Source organism: Aotus nancymaae, unplaced genomic scaffold (genome assembly GCF_030222135.1).
Source record: "Aotus nancymaae isolate 86718 unplaced genomic scaffold, 86718_ANA_hifiasm-v0.15.2.pri h1tg000018l, whole genome shotgun sequence".
Lineage (NCBI taxonomy): Eukaryota > Metazoa > Chordata > Mammalia > Primates > Aotidae > Aotus > Aotus nancymaae.
Genome location: NW_026988430.1, coordinates 7,456,366 through 7,475,370, shown reverse-complemented (window position 1 = coordinate 7,475,370; position 19,005 = coordinate 7,456,366). Strand labels below are relative to the sequence as shown.

The 19,005-nt window shown below is 54.5% G+C and overlaps 1 protein-coding gene across 2 annotated transcripts in view; it reads right to left on the bottom strand.

Annotated features, from left to right (window-relative positions):
- Positions 1-12,174: 12,174 nt before the first annotated feature.
- The window catches only part of NT5M (5',3'-nucleotidase, mitochondrial), a 38,682-nt gene continuing 31,851 nt past the window's right edge, over positions 12,175-19,005 (bottom strand). Inside the window, exons 4-5 of one of the 2 annotated variants that reach the window (XM_064378230.1) lie at positions 14,863-14,995; positions 12,175-13,051 (exon numbers count right to left, since the gene is read on the bottom strand). In XM_064378230.1, coding sequence (XP_064234300.1) covers positions 12,909-13,051; positions 14,863-14,995 — 276 coding nt within the window. In that variant the 3' untranslated portion in view covers positions 12,175-12,908. The remainder of the gene's footprint in view (positions 13,052-14,862; positions 14,996-19,005) is intronic. The other variant, XM_064378231.1, reaches the window with a different exon arrangement.

Here is a 19,005-nt window from a genome sequence, read left to right as displayed (position 1 = left end):
GAAATGTTAAGGGAAATCTCCAGAAAAATAGAAATAGAATGTATAACTTGTAACTATTAGAGAGAAATCTGAAATCGAAAAAATGAAATCAACCCAACAAATATCAGAAAAAAGAAGACAAAACATGGGAAGTAGGAAACAAAAACTTATATAAAAGGAATAAGTTCAAACATTTCAACAATCACATGTAATAAATGTGAATGGGTTAAATTCACCTACTCAGGAATCTCCCTAGACAAAAATCCTATAGGACCTATATAGATTTGAGCAGTTAAAAAAGGAAATCGTGGCCAGGCACGGTGGCTCACACCTGTAATCCCAGCACTTTGGGAGTCCAAGGCAGGCAGATCACAAGGTCAAGAGATTGAGACCATCCTGGCCAACATGGCAAAACCCCATCTCTACTAAAAATACAAAAATTAGCTGGGCATGGTGGCAGGCACCTGTAATTCCAGCTACTTGGGAGGCTGAGGCAGGAGAATTGCTTGAGCCCGGGCAGAGGCTGCAGTGAGCCAAGTTCAAGGCACTGCACTCTAGCCTGGGCGACAGAGTGAGACTCCATTTCCAAAAAAAAAAAAAAAGTTGTATTACATCTGCCAATTTCTGAGAAAAGCATATTAAGATCTCTCATTCTAACTGTAAAATTGTCCATTTCTCTTTATAGTTCTATGAGTTTTTGTGTTAAATATTTTGAAACTATGTTAAGGGCATAAGATTTCATAATTTTTATTTTGCTGGTATATTGTCTCTTAGCAACATGAATTCAAATTTCCTTTTTTAATAAAGTTTTTGCTTTGAGCTCTATTTTGTCTAATATTGATGTATGCTCACCAAAAGCTTTCTGTTAGGATTTTAAAAATTATCTTTTTCTACTCTCCTGTTTAGAACTTTCCTGGGTCATTAGGATTTATTTATATGTGTTTTCTGAAGGCAGGATTTTTTTTTCCCTTTTTTTTTTTTTTTTTTTTTTTGGTCTAGGGAGACTCCAGAATACGCAAATTTAACCCATTCACATTTATTGTATGTGAGTATTGAAATGTTTGAACTTATTCCTTTTATGTAAGTTTTTATTTTCTATTTCCTATGTTTTGTTTTTGTATCTTTCTTGATATTTGTTGGATTGACTTCATTTTTCCCATTTCAGTTTTTCCCTCTACTAGTTTATAAGTTACACATTCTCCTTCTATTTTTCTGGAGCTTTCCCTTACATTTTCACATACTACTTAACTTTATTCTATGAATAACTACGATTAATCATAATCTCTATCTACCCTTTGCCTAGACAAGTGCTTTGGCACGCATTTACTCTCTACTGCTCCATAAACACCTCAGTCCTTTAGTTGATAATATCTAATATTTTAGTTGCAGATTGTCATTAATTTTCAAGCAATCAACACTTATTAAAAATTTAACAAGTTTTATTGGTTTATTTGCTCCTCACCGTCTCTTGTATTCCACTTCTTTTTTGTGACAGGGTCTTCCTCTGTCACCCAGGTTGGAGTACAGTGGTGCAATCACAGCTCACTGGAACTTCAAACTCCTAGGCTCAAGTGATCCTCCCACCTAAACCTCCCAAGTTGCTGGGACGACAGGCAAGCACCACCACACCCAGCTAATTTTTCTACTTTTTGTAGACATAGGGTTTCACTAGGATTCCCAGACTAGTTTCAAACTCCTGGCCTCAAGCAATCCTCCTGCCTTGGCCTCCCAAAGTGCTGGGATTACAGGTGTGGGCTACCGCACTCAGCCTCCATTTCTTGGATTACTGTTTCTTCTTGCCCTATTAGGGCACATCATTTAATAATTTTTTCAGAAAGGAATTTTATCAATGCTAACCACCTTAGCCATTTCATATCTCAGCATGTGTTTTTATCCTTGTATTTGGCTGCATTTAGAATTCTGTTAGAAATTATTTTCCTTCAGGTTTTAAAGATAATTACTTGGTTGTCTTATTTTCTGGCTTCCTGTATTCCATTCTTTTGCAAGCCGTCTGTTTTCAGTCTGAAATATTTAGAATCTTTTTTATCCCCAGCGTTCTGAAATTTCAACATGCTTGTCCAGTAGAGGCTCTCTCTTCATTCGTCCTGACAGGCACTGGCAGAGTTCTGGGACGTTGCCAATCTCAGCTCTGGAAAATTTCTTTCCCTGCATTCTTCTGGTTGTGTCTTTGGGGAACAGAAAATGACACTTTGACTCTGTCCTTCGTGTCTCCTAACTTTTATTCGGTGCTTTCCATCTCCGTGTCCTTTCATGCTGCATTCTAGAAGTCCTCAGCTCAATCTCTCACTCATTTCTTTGCTTTTCAGCTGTGTCCATTCTGTTATTCAGTCCACTTATGAGGTTTTCAATGACCAGATTTTTTTTTTTTTTTTGAGATAGAGTCTCACTCTGTTACCCAAGCTGGAGTGCAATGGCGTGATCTCAGCTTACTGCAACCTCTGCCTCCTGGGTTCAAGTGATTCTCCTGCCTCAGCCTCCTGAGTAGCTGGGATTACAGGTGCAGGCCACCACGGCCAACCTAATTTTTGTATTTTTGGTAGAGATGGGGTTTCACCATGTTGGCCTGGCTGGTCTCAGACTCCTGACCTTGTGATCCACCCACCTCAGCCTCCCAAAGTGCTGGGATTACAGGCGTGAGCCACCATGCCCAGCCTCAATGACCAGATTTTAACTTTATAGAGTCTCTAGTTGATCTTTCTGGGGAATCCAATATCCTATCACATCTCTCCAGGGATATTGATTACACCTTTCTAAATCCTCATTCTGGTGCATTAACTCCCTTTCCTTGGGTGTCAATTCTCTCACTGAGGGGTTTGCTGCCTGTCATTCCAGGGCTCATCTCCGTGTCTGAAGCTCACGGTTAGCCAGCCTGCAAGCATCACGGCTCTATCCCACAGCCTGCCCCACTTGAGGGGTAGCACAATGCACCACCAGCCACTACCTAATGCTCTGTGCATGGGGCCTCCATTCTCCCTGGACTCAGCAGCCTCCCAGGACAGTGCCTGCCCCTTCAAGCCTTGCACTCACATTACTTCTGACGACTACTCCTCGAAACACAGATGCCTGTGTTCTCTGCTCGGCCCGTGTGTGTGTGTGTGTGTGTGTGTGTGTGTGTGTGTGTGTGGTCAGGAAGAGGGTTCAATTCACCTGTGGCTCCTACTGCGCACCTTAAACAATCATCCCATCAGGGTCCAGGGGCCTACAACACCCCCGACCTTTTGCAGCAGCCGCCCTCTCCCACCCTGGGCCCCAGCCTCTTCCACCTTTAAGGCCTTCAGCATAGTGTACGGTGAATCGAGGGCACCATTGTTTTCCAATGTAGTTGTGAATTTTAAAAGCATTTCTATCCCCTTAGAGGATCTAGGACAACGGGGGTGGGGGTGTGTGAGTCGGCCTGCCACTCCATCCCCTTCTATTTGTGGCATGACTCTGAGTTTCTTAATCTCTGTAGCCTGAGGTGCTGGGCATCAGCCCTGGAGTCAAGCTGAGCCTGGGCTGCACCTTCTCAGCATGACTCTTCACAGAATTCAGAGTCTATGTGGGTCGGGGCTGTAGCTCACATCTGTAATCCCAGCACTTTGGGAGGCCGAGGTGGGCGAATCATCTGAGGTCAGGATTTCAAGACCAGCTTGGCCAACATGGTGAAACATCGTCTCTGCTAAAAATACAAAAATTAGCTGGGCATGGTGGCTCACGCCTGTAATCCCAGCTACTCGGGAGGCTGAGACAGGAGAATCGCTTGAACCTGAGGGGCGGAGCTTGCAGTGAGCCAAGATTGTGCCACTGCACTCCAGCCTGGGAAACAAAGCGAGACTCTGTCTCATAAAAAAAAAAAGTCTATTTGGACCTTACTTCATCCTCACCGGGAGGATTCATGAGGCGTCTGGCATCTGCTCAACACCTGTAGGATCCCCTCTTGCTCTCTCTCCACCGCCCTAGGGACTCAACTCCTCCCCTAGCGTCTCTCTGTTTGCAGTCAGTGGTTTAGGCAATGAGTGCCGCAGGGACAAAAGAGAGAGACCACGGGGTAGGGGGTGGGGGGGCTGGAGCCGTGGGGACCTTGTGGAGGAAGGAAGAGGTGGGCAGGGCCTTCAAGGAAGAACAGGCTTCAGATAAGTGGGGAGGGAAGGAAAAGATTCAGTCTGGAGGTGGGGGAGGCAGGAAGGACAGAGCGAGGCGAGGTGTGGGACTGTCGGGGAAAACCATCATCTGCTTTGTATAGGCTGAGGTCAGGGATTCCAATGTTATAGGGGGCCAGGAAGTGATAAACCTGTGACCAGGGCTGGGTCCAAGAGGGCCGGGGACTGAAGCCTGGGGCGGGATGTTCAGTTACTGCCCAGCAGTCCAGCCGTCTGTGCCCGGCTCCTGAGGGCTTGCAGTAGAGGATACAAAAGTACCATGAAAAAATATGGTGGGCCACCAAAGCGCTTCTGAGGGCTGCCAGTTTGCAACCTCTGACGTGTATGGGCACCCATTGTTGGCACCATGGGAAGGGCCCACAGCAGATGGAAGCTCCCATGAGAACAGGAACGCACGGATGTCTTTCAGCACCTGCCTTTCTCCTAGCCAGGCCCGTGCAAGACCCCAGCCACCCCCAATCTGTCTCTGGAGCCGGGAATGCCCACAGCACTTTGCTCTTTCAGATGAAGTCACAGCTCAGGCAATTCATCTTACCCCTCTGCCAACCAAGTGGTTGAGGTCCCCAGGGCCTGCCCACAGGAGCTTCAACGTGCCTGGGGTCAGAAAGAGATGCTGGTCATTAGGAACACCGCTGTGGGACCAGAACGTGGGGCAGGTGTGGTGGGTGGTGACTGCAGGGTCCAAGGGAGGCCCCTCCAGGGAAGCAGTGAGGACCCGAGCATCTAGAGCTGGTCCTCTGGCGCCACTCAGTGGCCATTTGTGTGAACTGCAGCCCCCCACACTGCCTGATCACTCTCCAGAGCCGAAACTGCCAAGCGTCAGCAGAAAACCAGGTGAGAATACAGGGTATCTCCTCAGCCCCGCGTCTCTCTACATTTTAAGGAGACTGATTATTGCTGGGTTCCTTTAGGCCCTGACCTGTGGCTACAAACCAGCTTTGCCAAATCTGATCAAGGACTTTTTTTTTTTTTTTTTGGCAATTTTACCTAAATTGCCAACAGGGAAGAGACAATTCCTGGACAGACGATTTGGTTACTATTTGTATGTATTTCCGTCCTTAAGTGTCATCTTGTGGCAGCCCTGGCATAATGTGGCTTAGGGTCTGTGAAGCCCAGAGGAAAAGAAGACTCTTTTTTGGACTGTGCTCACGGAGGCCCAGCCTCTCCCTCTCCAAAGTCGCAGGGACCCTCAGCCTAGCCCCCAGGCCTGGGCAGCTCTGGATGAAGGTGACACTGCAAAAGCTGTTGCCGACACAGCCCGCACGGACTCCCCGCTGCAGGGAAGTGAGAGCCAGGGCTAGCGAAGAAAGCACCAGTAAAGACAGGTGAGCAGCAGGTGCAAAGGCGCAGGTGAGAGGCCTGCGAGGAGCCCCAGGAGCCCAGAGTGGGGAGATGGGAGGGCCAGGTCCTGAAGGGTCTTCCCTCAGTGCTAAGCTAAGGAGATCCCACTTCATCCCCAACATGACAGGGAGCTGTGAGTGGGCCGGAGGTGCAGCCCAAGGCCCGGCTGCATCGTGCAGAGCCCTGGCTTGGAAGCAGAGCGGCTTTCCTCTCCCGGCCTCCTTAAGGTCTTGCTGGTGGTGGGTGCTTGCAGTGTATGGCTGGAGACAAGGTTTCTGCTGGCCAAGGGGGAGCCCCTTACCCGGGCAGGCTGCTCATGGGTCCTCACTGGAGCCCTGGGCCTATCAGGCGCTTGTCCACAGCAGCCTGGAGGGGAAGAGGAAGAAGAGCTGGCCCAGGAGGGCAAGAAGAGCACATAGGGAATGGGGCCCTTCCCCCTTCTTTCCCCGCAGCGGCCTGTGCCCATGCACCCCCATCATAAACACTGGCGAGTCATCATTTGAAGGGGGCTGTGCTGCCACCTGGTGGCCACTCTAGGACAATGCCCCTGGAAGGACTCCAAGTTCCCGTGGAAGGCCCCTTTTCCCCATTTGGGACTCCCACCACTGAGCCCATGGCCTTGCTTTACAGAGGAAGTCAGTTTCCCCAATCAAGCAGCAACATTCTGGAATAAATGTTCCATTTCCTTCAGCCTTTTCTTTTTTTTTTTTTTTTAGACAGTCTTGATCTGTGGCCCAGGCTGGAGTGCAGTGGTGCAGTCTTGGCTCACTGCGGCCTCTGCCTCCTGGGTTCAAGCGATTCTCCTGCCTCAGCCTCCTGAGTAGCTGGGATTACAGGCGCACACCAATATGCCTGGCTAATTTTTGTATTTTTAGTAGAGACTAAAATCTTGGGAGACAAAACTTGGGAGCAGCGAGGGGCCTGCCAGTGAAGTCCTGCCTGGCTCCACGGGTGCTCTGAGCCCCTCAGGTCTGGCCGCAGCTCCCATCTGATCCCAGACTGCATGGCCCCTGCAACCCTCAGTCCCAGCTCGCTTCACCAAGCAGGCAGTTGCCCACCAGAGTTCTTGGCCATGGTTCCTCCACGAGCACTTAGGATCCCCTGGGTTTTTCCTTTCCAGGCCGAGGGAGAGCAGGGGGCCTTGGGGCCCTACCTGAGGCTCACCTGCTCAGTCTCTCTCATGCCATGCAGAAGCAGCCCCTCATCAGTCGGGGTTTCTGTGGGGTTCCTGTTCCCTTGCTCACACCCCCCAGCACAAACACCTACTATTGAACCAAGACAAATGGGGGTCACTTCCCAGGGCCCTGGCTCATCCCCCAACAGCGTGGTCCTTCCAAGGCTCTCCTCCCATCCAGGACCAGAGGCAGATTTCAGTCTAGTGGGACCTTACCCCAGGTCATCTTCCTCTCTACCCCGTGGACTTCCTGTCCTGGATAGCACCTGCCCTACCTTCCCAGGGGTGGTGGCGTTGTCACCTGGCCTGATTGGCAGGAGTGCAGGGAAGAAAACTGGAGCAACGGGAGTTGTCTACAAAGTGCTGTCTCCATTGCATATGTAAGCGCCAGGCCAGTCACATGGTGGAAGATTAATTCGCTCCCATCCCCTCTTCACCCTCCCCTGTCCCAAGGCTGGCAACTGAGGCCACCTCGGTGGCTGGGCCTGCCCCTCTGGCCTCTAAGAATTGGCCTGCTCTGGCCTGACCCTGTCTGCCTGTCCTGTGGTTTTGCTGCAAGCTGAGTGCCTAGAACCCCCTTCAGGTGGAGGCCCAGCTCCCAACCTACGTCCTGCTTTACCCAGGAACACCTGGGCCCCAAGAGAATGCCAGGCCAGAGGACAGTGCCAGGAGGCTACAAGTGCAGCCCAGCACAGCCACCACCTAGGGCAGCCCCAGCAGGCCTGGCCACGCAGAGATGGTTCGCGCCATCCCTAACCGTGAACCGCTCCAGAGGATGGCTCCATGGCCGTGAAATGTGCTGATCACAGGGGCGGGACACAGTAAGCTCTAAAGAAACAGCTATTGTCGTAGTGATGCTGGATCGGGCCCCAACGAATGGGGAACCCTGACCCAGAAAACTGAAGAAACCCCATAGTCTTTCTGCCCTGAAGCCGAGGCCAGCCGGGAGGACTGCATCTGCATCCTGGCTGCCATCTTTTGAACCGTGTCTATACGCTGGGTGCTCCGAGAGAGATGCCCTTAAAATGTCCATTTTGCATTTAAAAAACACCCCCACTGAGGCCCAGGCGCAGACGCAGAGCACAGAGGTCTACGGAGGGCAGGTTGGGAAGGGAGTTGGGGGGGCGGTCACCCTTCCTCCACCCTGGGCTGCCACTCTGACTGCCAAGCTTCCCTGCCTGGCTGGGCTGCCCCAGGCCTCCTTCCCTCACTCAGCATTGGAGCTCCCCGTCAATTAAGACACTTTTTTTTTTTTTTTTGAGACAGAGTCTTGCTCTGTCACCCAGGCTGGAGTGCAACAGCACCATCGCAGCTCGCTGCAACCTCCGCCTCCCGGGTTCAAGCAATTCTCTGCCTCAGCCTCCCAAGTAAGTAGCTGGGATTACAGGCACCTGCCACCACACCTGGCGAATTTTTTGTATTTTTAGTAGAGACGGGGTTTCACCAAGTTGGCCAGGCTGATCTCGAACTCCTGACCTCGTGACCCACCCACCTCAGCCTCCCAAAGTGCTGAGATTACAGGTGTGAGCCACCGTGCCTGGCCGTGAGGACACATTTTACAGCCATGTGACCCCCCGTGACACCCCCAGCAGCCCATGTAAGAAGACCATGCGATGGAACCCGAGGGCTGGAAAGTGCTGCTGGTGCCCCCTCGGTGCATGGGCACAGAGCAGGACCTGCCGCCATACCACACAGCAGCCTCTGCTGCCTGCAGCAAGCAGGCCACACTTCCAGCCCATCTGTGCATTTGGGGGTTTAGACCCAAACGCTGGAAGTAAACTTCATCTGGAGAGACTGCTCCCACGCCTGTCATCCAGGGCAATGGCCAAGGCTCGGCCAGAGCCCTGCAACATGGATCATCCCCGGCCTGGGCCCGGCTCTGTTATACACCTGCATGTCCCAGTGTGAAGGCTGTTCTGCTTACAGTGACTTCAGACCAGGCCACTTGCCCCGACCGAGCCTGGCTGTGAGGCGTCACTGCACTCGTCACAGGCTCTGCTGCTGGGTTTGCCACCACCACCACCCCTCGCTATTTCTGAGCCCTTTCTGCACCATCATCTGCCACCACTGTGGGCCGGAGCTTGGCTGCTCGCTCGGAGCATGGGCATATTGTACCAGCTGATCCACCCTCCTGGGAGGGTCCACAGGCTGGGAAGCAGAGGTAGACAGGGCAGTAAGAGAACAGGAAGGACGAGAAGGCAGAGAAAGCCCTGGTCAGCCTGTGTGACCCCTGGGGGTAAGCATGCCCTGGGCCTCCCAGGCCCACAAGCTTTGCACATGGGTGGGTTTGAGCTGTGTTTCTGACACACGCAAGTGGAATTCTGGAACCTGGAAGGGGGCCAGGGAGAGGTGGGGGTGGCAGGACAACAAGGACCTCACCCGAGCCAGGTAGGGGCTGCAGTGGGGAAGCAGCGGGGGACTTGGGTGGGGGCAAGGCCGGGCAGCAGCGGCCCCTCCCCAAGGACAGGAGGACGCCCTGCACGGACAGGGATGAAGGGCCAAGGGGAGGAGCATGGGGACAATGACAAGGCACCGCTGCTGGAGGCCCCAACGCTGAAGAGCAGGTCGGGGAGTCAGATGCCTCCACCCTCTGGCAGGACGGAGAAGCAGGGGCACATCCCCCACACAGCTGAGTGTGCGGCTGGGACTCCTACCTGCTCCACACACCTGCCCTCCCAGCACCCTCTCCACCTGGGGGATGTTGCCCCTTCCAGGGGCTCTGGTCCTAGAGCTCTGAATCTTTCCAACATTTCAAATGAATCACAACTTCCACCGAGAGCTGAGCCACTGAGAAGCCAGCCCTGTGGGTAGGGGAGGGACAGAGCTGACGTGCCACGGGGCAGAACCAGGCCTAGCTCTCCTATCGGGGGTGGATTTTCTTTGCTGGGGTTCACAAACTGGTTCTGATGCAAAACACGTGCTTCTCAAGCTTCCAAGAAAGTTACCTTCATTTCAATCAGGAAATGTTTTTTTTTTTTTTTTGAGATGGAGTCTCGCTCTGTCGCTCAGGCTGGAGTGCAGTGCCCCAATCCCGGCTCACTGCAACCTCCACCTCTCAGGTTCAAGCAAGTCTCCTGCCTCAGCCACTCGAGCAGCTTGGATTGCAGGCACCTGCCACCATGCCCGGCTAATTTTTGTGTTTTTAGTAGAGACGGGGTTTCACCGTGTTGGCCAGGCTAGTCTCAAACTCCTGGCCATAACTGATCCATCTGGCTTGGCCTCCCAAAGTAAGCTGGGATTAGAGGCATGAGCCACCACACCGGGCCTCAATCAGGAGAATGTTGACACGATCATGAATTTGGGGTCCTGGCCAAGGTCATCAGCTGCGGTGGGTGCCCTGCCCTTCCCAGTGCAATGAGGACTCAGCAGCCGGCTGAGCATCTGGGTGCAGACGGCACCTCGCTCGTCCACGCCTGCTTCCCATTTTCACATCGGCAAGCTCCCCCAGCCCTGGGCCTCTGCAGGGGCCTCAGCCAGGGGCTTGCCCCTCTTTTCCACCTGGGGGACCATGCCAGGACCTGAAGCCCTTGGGGCCTCCTCCTGCCACCCTGCAGTGCCCGGCGGTCCCTCAGCTGCCCCTCGAAGCACCTGTCACCATCACAGCAAGTTGCTTTGAGGCATCCCTGTTCTGAAGGATTTTTGCCCCTGCAATGATTTTTCTTCTTTAAATAAATTATGCGGCTGAAGCAGCTGCCCACCTCGGGTGAGTGATGATAGCTGAGAGCAAATGCGGCAATTTGGAAAATGGAGTTCCTCAACTGGCCTTTAAAACTGATGGCAATTATCAGTCTAAAACAAAAGGTTTCGGAAGAGTCCGTCTCCTGAAAGAATCAGAGCATATTATTCTTGCGAACGCTTGGTTAGGAGCGGACAGAGACTGCCCGGCCCTGCCCTAAACTCAACGAAGATCCCCTGGCCGGGGGCACACAGCAAGAGGCAGGAGGGAGCGACCCCGAGTGGGGCCCTGCCAGGCCCTGCTCCCCTCTGTGGACAGAAGGCCTCAGGGCCCCTCCGCAGCTCCCTAGGGGTCCGTGAACACCGCTCTCAGCAACCTGACCCATACCTCTGCACCAAGTCAGCCCCCAGGCCGGGGTTCTGCCTGGGCAGGAGGAGAGAGGGAGAAACCCGGACGCGGCTGAAAAAGCCCACAGAGGATTGAGTTTCCGTCCCCAGCAGAAGGGCCCCAGAATGGGAACAAGCCAAGCTGCTTTCTGCACCCCAAGTGATAGTTACAATGTTTTCAGGCTGTGGCTGGCCCGGGAGAGTCCCTGTGACTCGAGTCTTCTGAACCTCTTGGTGGGACAGTTCCTCTCAGGACAGAGGGTGTGGAACAGGTGGACAGGCCCCCCAGGGACAAGAAAGGAGATGAACATCACACATTCTCCTGGCCCTTCAAGAGGAAGGACTTTCAGGGCCCCCCGGGTGAGACCTCAGACAGCAGGAAGAGTCAGGGGGCTCAGGAGCAGCTAGGGAGCCAGCACCCCAGGTCACCCTTCCTTCCAGAGCCATGTGGCAAGATGACCAGGACCCCTCCAGCCACCACCCTGCCTGGACCAGGTGGTTTGAGATCACATGATGCAACCCCAGATATATTCCTGGTCCAGCCTCGCCCTTTCACCCTAAAGAAAAATGTCAGTTCAGTGGGTGGGGAGTGGGGGCGCCATCGAGATCTGCCTTTGGCCAAGTCTAGAGGAGTCCTCCCTCCCTAAGCTGGGTGATGGTGCCTGGAGGAGTCCTCCCCCGCTAAGCCGGGTGATGGTGCCTGGAGGAGTCCTCCCTCACTAAGCTGGGTGATGGAGCCTGGACGTGTCCTTCCTCACTAAGGTGGGTGATGGAGCCCAAGCTCCTGAAACTTAAGAACAGGAACATCCAAAAGCTCAGCCAGCTTTGAGCCATGGGCACCTCCCCTTGTCTTCTCTCCTATCTGGCCCTGCCTCAGGGCAGCCCAGAGCATCTCTGTCACATTAAGGCAGAAGGGCCTGCCAGTAAGGCCCAGAGCTGGGGTGGGTTAGGGGTGTGGGAAACCCCTGTTCCCTTCAAGGGCCATGATAGGAGAACAGTAAGGGAAGGGCATAGGGACAGATAGCGGCCCCAAAACCTCTCCAAAGGGCAGTGGGGAGGTGCCTGGTTCAAGCCGTCACTCCCCAGTGGGTGAAAAGGAACAGAAGCTGAGGCTCTGACACCAGCCTCCCCCCAGGGCTCCTGCAGTCCCACAGAAACTTGGCCTTGGGAGAAGAGCAGAGGATGGGGACCCAGCTCTGGGTACTGGGGAAGGTGTAGGAAGGAGGCACTGGAGAGGGCGGCCAAGTGCCTGGGGCCCATCTTCTAAGCCTCACCCACCGGAGTGGGTGGGTGGCCTGAGGGGACCCCCGCTAGGGCCCAGCCTGCAAGGCAGGGGCTGAAGTCATGCCTTCCTCCGCCTGTCTTCAGTGCAGAGGAACCCCCCAGACACAAGACTTGAAGCTGGGTCCCCAGGAGGGCAGACGCCAGAGGACCTGGGGGCAGGCCACAGCCTCGAGCTACACACGTGGACAGCATTTATTTTTCATGCACTCAAGACACGTTCAAGCCTACGGACTCTCTGCTGGGCCCTGAGCGGGGCCCTGGGGACAGAGGTGCAAAAAACCTCTGAGCTGGTTGAGGCCAGGGCCGGTATCGTCCCCCAGCACAGAGCCTGGTGGCCGCTGTCACCTAATGAGTGTTTGCTGAATACACAGCAGGTCGTGTGGAGCGAGCAGGCGGGGCGGGGCTGCTGGAATAAGGGGTGCTGTGGCAGGGCCGCTGGAATAAGGGGTGCCATGGCTGAAACCATGAGGGGCTCGTCCCCACCTGGAAGCACCTTGGTTGCCAGGTTCCTGGCCCTCCTTGCTGATGGCTGCAGACCCAGGAAAAGGGAACCCCCGCTCTGCCTCAGAGAACTTGCTAGGGAGTGGAGAGGGCCGCCAGCCCCCTGAACAGTGGCCTCAACTCCTCCCCTTCCTGAGCCCCCCAGCTTCTGGCAGCTTGCAGCCTGCTGCCTGAGGTCAGGCTCAATGGTCTGGGACCACATATCTGTGTCCAAGGGTGCGGAGGGCCCAGCCCTGCCCCGAGATCAGGTTAAGGCCTGGCAGGGCTGGGGAAGGGAAGGGACATGCAGCAGGAGGTCACGGGCCCTGGGAGTCTGGGAGGGACCCCCCCAGCTAGCACACTGGCCCCACAGGCCCCCAGCCGGGAGCCCTGAGGTTGGAGCCCCACAAAGTACAGTCCAGCTCAGCTCAGCGGGGCCGCTTGCTGTCCAGAATGGCCTTCCAATCGTCTGCCCACGAGTGCAGCCTGCGGCGGGGGGGCTGCAGCTGCAGGTGCCGGTTGTGACAGGCAGTGAAGAGGACGTGCTCCCAGCTGGGGGTTGGCTCAGCCCCTGTGGGTGGGAAAGCGGCATCAGCTCAGCCTCGGAGACCTGGAGCGCAGCTGCCGAGGGCGGAAACCTGGGTATCCAGCAGGCCTCCGGCCTTGCCGAAACTTGTTTCCTCTGTGGAGTGTGAGAGCACACGCACCTGCCTCACAGCGGGTGTGAGGATGGCGTGAGACGCAGCAAGGAGGCCCTCAGCACGCGCAGCCAGTGCTCAGTGGACAGGGACTGACTGCGCGGGCCGCCATCGCCACCAGCGCTGCCGAGGGACATGTGCTGGTTCATGCCGCCCGGTGCTCCCCAGACTTCCCTCTCCGTGCCCTGCTATCCTGCTGGCCCGCTGTGGGAAGGCCAAGTGGCACCAGCTCTGCAGCTCCCCAGTCGCTGACCATAGGCCCTACAGCCTCCCCAGGCCTCAAGCCCTCATGTCCACACTGGTGCTGCTGGTGGGACGCCACCCCTTTGGGTTATGCACCTGCCCCAGCTCCCTGTGGCTGGAGATGGAGGCCAAGCCGGCCTCTGGGCCCTCAGGGTCATGGGCCCCCACAGGCCACTGTCTGCCCTGGCTCTCCCGGGAGCCCACAAGACTGGGGAGGGTGGGGCGGGTGCACTCGTGGAGTCCACCCTCTGGATGAAGTGACAGAGGTGGCATGTTTCTCAAGCCAGTTCCAAAACCATCAGGGAAAAACCAGAAGGTATTTTCCCACTGGGGTGTCCAAAAGACTAGGCTGTAACCCGAAACTACTGATGGCTTCCCGGAGGAGACGGCTTCCAGGAGGAGACGGCTACCCGGGGATGCTGGAGAGCCAGGCCAGGGCAGAGCCCTGAGGCAGTGAAACAACGCTCACGGGCAGTTTCAACGCCTAGATTCCACGGCCGAAGCTCTCCTTACCCTGTTTTCGGTTAGGTAAACCAATAACCTTCCCCTCTCCTGTTTTGTTTTGTTTTTTTGAGACAGGGTCTTACGCTGTCACCTAGATTGGAGTGCAGTGGTGCAATCACAGCTTGCTGCAGCCTCCACCTCCCCGGCTCAGGTGATTCTCCCACCTCAGCCACCAGAGTAGCAGGGACCACAGGCATGCGCCACCAGGACCAGCTAATTTTTTTGTTTTTTTGGTAGGGACAGGAGTCTCACCAGTTGCCAAGACTGGTCTCCAACTCGTGGGCTCAAACAATCCTCCCACTTCAGCCCCTGGAGTAGCTGGGACTACAGGCATGAACCATCCCGCCCAGATATTTGTTGTACCTTTAGCAGAGACAGGGTCTCGCTATGTTGGCCAAGGTGGTTTCAAACTCCTGGGCTCAAGCCACCCACCTGCATCAGCCTCCCAAAGTGCCGGGATCACAGGCGTGAGTCACCGCGCCACCGGCCTCCCTCTCCTTTCTACGCAGTTCAACATTGACTGGCTTGATTTTTGGGAGGAGGGTTTTCTGTCCCAACCCACCTTCCCCGCAGGAGCTCTGCTCCGCCCTCCTGTCATTCATTACATTAGTCCACATTGCTTTTGGGGGAAAAAAGGGTTTTGTTGCTAAAAACAAACATTTGGAAACCAGAATTGAGTCCCCATGTTACATGAGGAAGTAAAGGCTTTGGAGCTGAAGGGACTCCCCCAAGGCCACCCCTCAAGCTAACCCTGAGGCCGGCACCCACTCCTCCCAGCTCCCAGGAGCACCAGGCCACAGCCCACACGGAGGGGAGGAGTTCAGTGCCTGGCAAACAGCTGGTAACTAAGAGGGGCGGGTAGAGGCAGGAGGCGACTGAGCGCTCACCGCCCCGGAGAAGGAGGCCAAGGCGCGGGCCCTCCCCATGTGCTCCTCACCTGCCGCAGGCCACTTGCCTGTGATGTCCGGTCGGTCGTCTATGAGAAGGTCGGCAGAGACCACGGTCTTGTCTCTGGTCAGCACAATCTGCTCCAGAAAGTCAGGGCCGAGGTGCTTCTCCACCCAGGCATACTGGACGCCAGCAGGCGGGGGCGGGTGGTGAGAAGAAAGGGACATCAGAACTGGGAGTCGACCAAGAGCCAGGGCAGGGGCCAGCCTAGACCTCAGCTAACAGGGCAGGGAGGGACGGGGCCTGATGCCAAGGCCCAGCTCCAGGCAGTCAGTGCTGGGAAGAGTCCAGCCCTCCAGCCCAGGACGCTGGCACTCAGGGAGCGCGCGTGGCTGGTCCACACCCCTGCAGCTGGAAAGCAGCAGTCACAGCAAACCCAGGCCTGCTCCTAACACACCAGCGAACACTGCGCAGCACCACCCAGGTGCAGGGAGCAGAGGGCAGCCATGTCTGCCACCCCCACCGCCCGCTGGGCCACTGCCACCTCCTGCCCCACCTGCGTGCGGGCAGTGGGCTCTGTTGGGCACTGAACAAAGAAAACCAAGACAAAAAACAGTTCCTGCCCTCAGGGAGCCTACAGCCAGGTGACAGTTGTCAAGGCCCTCTTAAACAATGAGTTACATAACACCCCACAGGCCCACAAAGAAGCCACAGGCTGCCCAAGGAAGGCTTTCTTCAGGACAGGCAAGCTGACCCCAGGGGCACTCCTAGCACACAGCTCGTTCCAGGCGCTAACGAAAATGGGGCAGGGCGTGTCTGGGCTGAGGGACAGCAAGCTGGGGTGCTGGCGCTCCCCAGGGGCGGGGAGTAGATGGGGCCTGGCCAGCCAGTCACCAGTACCCTCTTGCCGCTGGTGGGCTCTCGGCACCCTTTCCCCTTTCCTCGATTTCCTGGGGAAACTTTTCCTGCAGGGTAGCAGGTCCCGACTGCTCTCACCACCCCAGTGCAGCGCCGCCTAAGCACAGCACCTGCTCTGGCCCGTGGGGCCCAGGCACCCTGACTGAGCCCTGCCCAGCTCCAGGCTGTCTCTACAGCCACCCAGATTCCAACACCCTGGGTGATTTCTGACATTGGCAACCAACGCCTTAACGCACAGACCCTGTTACAACTACAGATGTCAACCAGCAGCAGACCCCCAGCAGAGGAGGGGCAGGACTGGAGGCACTTTTTCCCAAAGCTCCTCTGGTTCCTGCACAAACAAACAGAAACTCACGCTGAGTATCCCTGTCTGCGAAGGGAGCTCAGTGCATCGGCCGCCACCCTGGGGCAGAGCCCAGGCAGGTCCGTGCCCTCTTAGGGACTCCGTTTTCCCCTGTGTATGACAAGGGGATGGGACATGGGTGCCTTGGGCTGGCTTTCTTCCAGTTGCAAGTCGCTTCAGCAGTCCCGCTTCACAAAGGCAGACACCACATGACCCTCTGCAACCAGCCAGCACACAGGACATGAGAACAAGGCTGGGTCTGCAAAGCAGGCTGGCTCCAGCCCTGTGGCGGTCCCAGCATCACCTTGCTCTGTGGCCACCTCGCTTACCTTACCCACCCACAACAACCTCCTCTCACTGCTTGACTGTTTTGCTTTTTCCTGCTCAGAGCCTCACATGTGCCATTTCCTCTGATTAGAACATTCCTTCATGGACGCCTGTGTGCACACATGCACACATGCACAGCACACATGCACACATGCACACACAAGAACACATGCATACACATACACACACACGTGCACACAGGGCCCTTCTCCTAGCCCAGAGCACCTATCCTTCTAAAGCTGTCATCCTCTCAGCCTTCCCTGAGCCTTCCCACTGTCTTTCCTAGCAATGTCACAATCGGAGCTATACGTCTCTGTAACTTACTTCACATCTGCCCCACTCAACTGTAAATTGCTCGTGCAGGCTGGATTGGGGGTAGGAGCCTGAGGCTAACGTTTTTAGCAGACCTACTGCACAGGCACGAAGTGTCCGTCATCGTATCTAAACCTCATGGCAACCTTCCAGGTCAGGAGTTTGAGACCAGCCTGGCCAACATGATGAAACCCTGTCTCTACTAAAAATGCAAAAAAATACAAAAAACCTAGCCAGGCGTGGTGGCGGGTGCCTTTCTCGTGCAGTTATTTAGCCAATATTGCATGAGGTACAATTCTAGGAACCAGAGAGACAATGGTGAACAGGAGACCCACAGAGCACACAATGCAGGAGGAGGCCCACGGGCCACAGACAACCCCAGCCGGTGGGCGAGGGCTCTGCGGTCAGCACAGAGCTTCAGCCACGCAGGGAGGCCTCACTGAGAGGGCAGCATCAGCTCTGGACCCGACTGACAAGGCGGCCAGCTCTCCGCAGGTCAGCAGGAACATTCCAGGCAGAGGAACCACAGACGCTGATGTTCTAAGGCAGGCAGGTGTTCAGGCGTTTGAGGAATGGGGAAAACCCTGGAGTGTGGCTGGAATACGGAAAATCTGGGGATGTGGGAAGAGAAGGGTCAGGTTTTGTATTTTTAATTTCCAGTGCATTTTGACCCACGCTTTTGTAAGACGTGAAATCAAATCACGTGCCTGAACACTGCAGCACTGTCAAATTGCCATGAACGCGTCCAGTCACACACACCCATTTCCGTGTTTTATCTTGGACCGGCGCCAACCTGCAGACAACACACAGAGCTGCTCTGCAGAAAGGGTTTGTGGGAGAATGACACACCATGACAGTGGTGACTAGATCCCGTACAGATGAAGAAACTGAGGCTCAGAGAGGGTCCGTGACTCACCAGCGGTCACACAAGTGGCAAAACAAAGTGGGCTGTTTGTATTGAGTTTTGAGAGTTCTTTATGCTTCTAGAAACCAGTCCTTTATCAGACTATGCATTTTGCAAATTTTTTTATGATCTGTGATTTGCCTTTTCATTTTCTGAATAGGATCTTTTGAAGAACAGAAGTTTTGTACTTTTAGCTTTTATATGTATATATGTATTTATATGTATTTAACCCATTTGGGGTTAATTTTTTTTGAAACAGTTTTGCTCTGTCCCCCAGGCTAGAGTGCAGTGGCATGATCTCAGCTCGCTGCAACCTCCACCTCCCAGGTTCAAGCGACTATCTTGCCTCAGCCTCCCAAGAAGCTGGGATCACAGGCACCCACACCACACCTGGTTAAGTTTTTTGTATTTTTAGTAGAGACGGGGTTTCACCATGTTGGCCAGGCTGGTCTCAAACTCCTGAACTTGTGATCTGCCTGCCTTGGCCTCCCAAGTGCTAGGATTACAGGCGTGAACCACCATGCCTGGCCAGGGTTAAATTTTATATATGATGTCAGGCACTGTGGCTCACGCCTGTAATCCCAGTACTTTGGGAAGCCAAGCTAGGTAGATCACCTGAGGTTGGGAGTTTGAGATCAGTCTGGCCAACATGATGAAACCCCATGTCTATTAAAAATATAAAAACATTAGCCGGGTGTGGTGGCAGACACCTGTAATGCCAGTTACTTGGGAGGCTGAAGCAGGAGAATCGCTTGAACCCGGGAAGCGGAGGTTGCAGTGAGCGGAGATTGTGCCATTGCACTCCAGCCTGGGTGACAAGAGTGAAACTCCATCTCAAAAAAAAAATATATATATATATATATGGGATATATATATATATGGTAGGAGGTAAAAATAGAAAAAGGCCTGGGGTTTCCCCGGAGCCTCCTGGAGCCTGGCCATGAGAACTCGTGTGGCCACTGCTCAAAGATACCACCAGCTTTTCACGGGAGTGTCTCTCCCTCAGCAGGCTGCCTGGTCCCTGTGCAGTGACACAGGGATGAGAACAGCATCTACCTCGTGGGTGCCTTTGGGATTCAGTGGAAAACTGTGCATCAAAGTCTCAGTACTGCACCTGGCACCCAGAAAATCCTCAGAAAAAGGATTCTAGCTTTTTGTCTTATCCTCAAAGTTAGGCCCTAAGCCCCCCTCTTCCCCCTGTGCTTCTGAGACATGTGAGCTGGAAACCTGGGCAAGCCAGTGACTTCCACCGTGAGGTCAGTTTCCTCACAGTGTTGCTGGTATGATCGCGTAAAAACTCCGTGAGGACACCTGAAGCAATGCCGGACACAAGATGTACTAAATAAATGTAATTATTATAACTAAACCTTCATAGCCCCAAATCATCT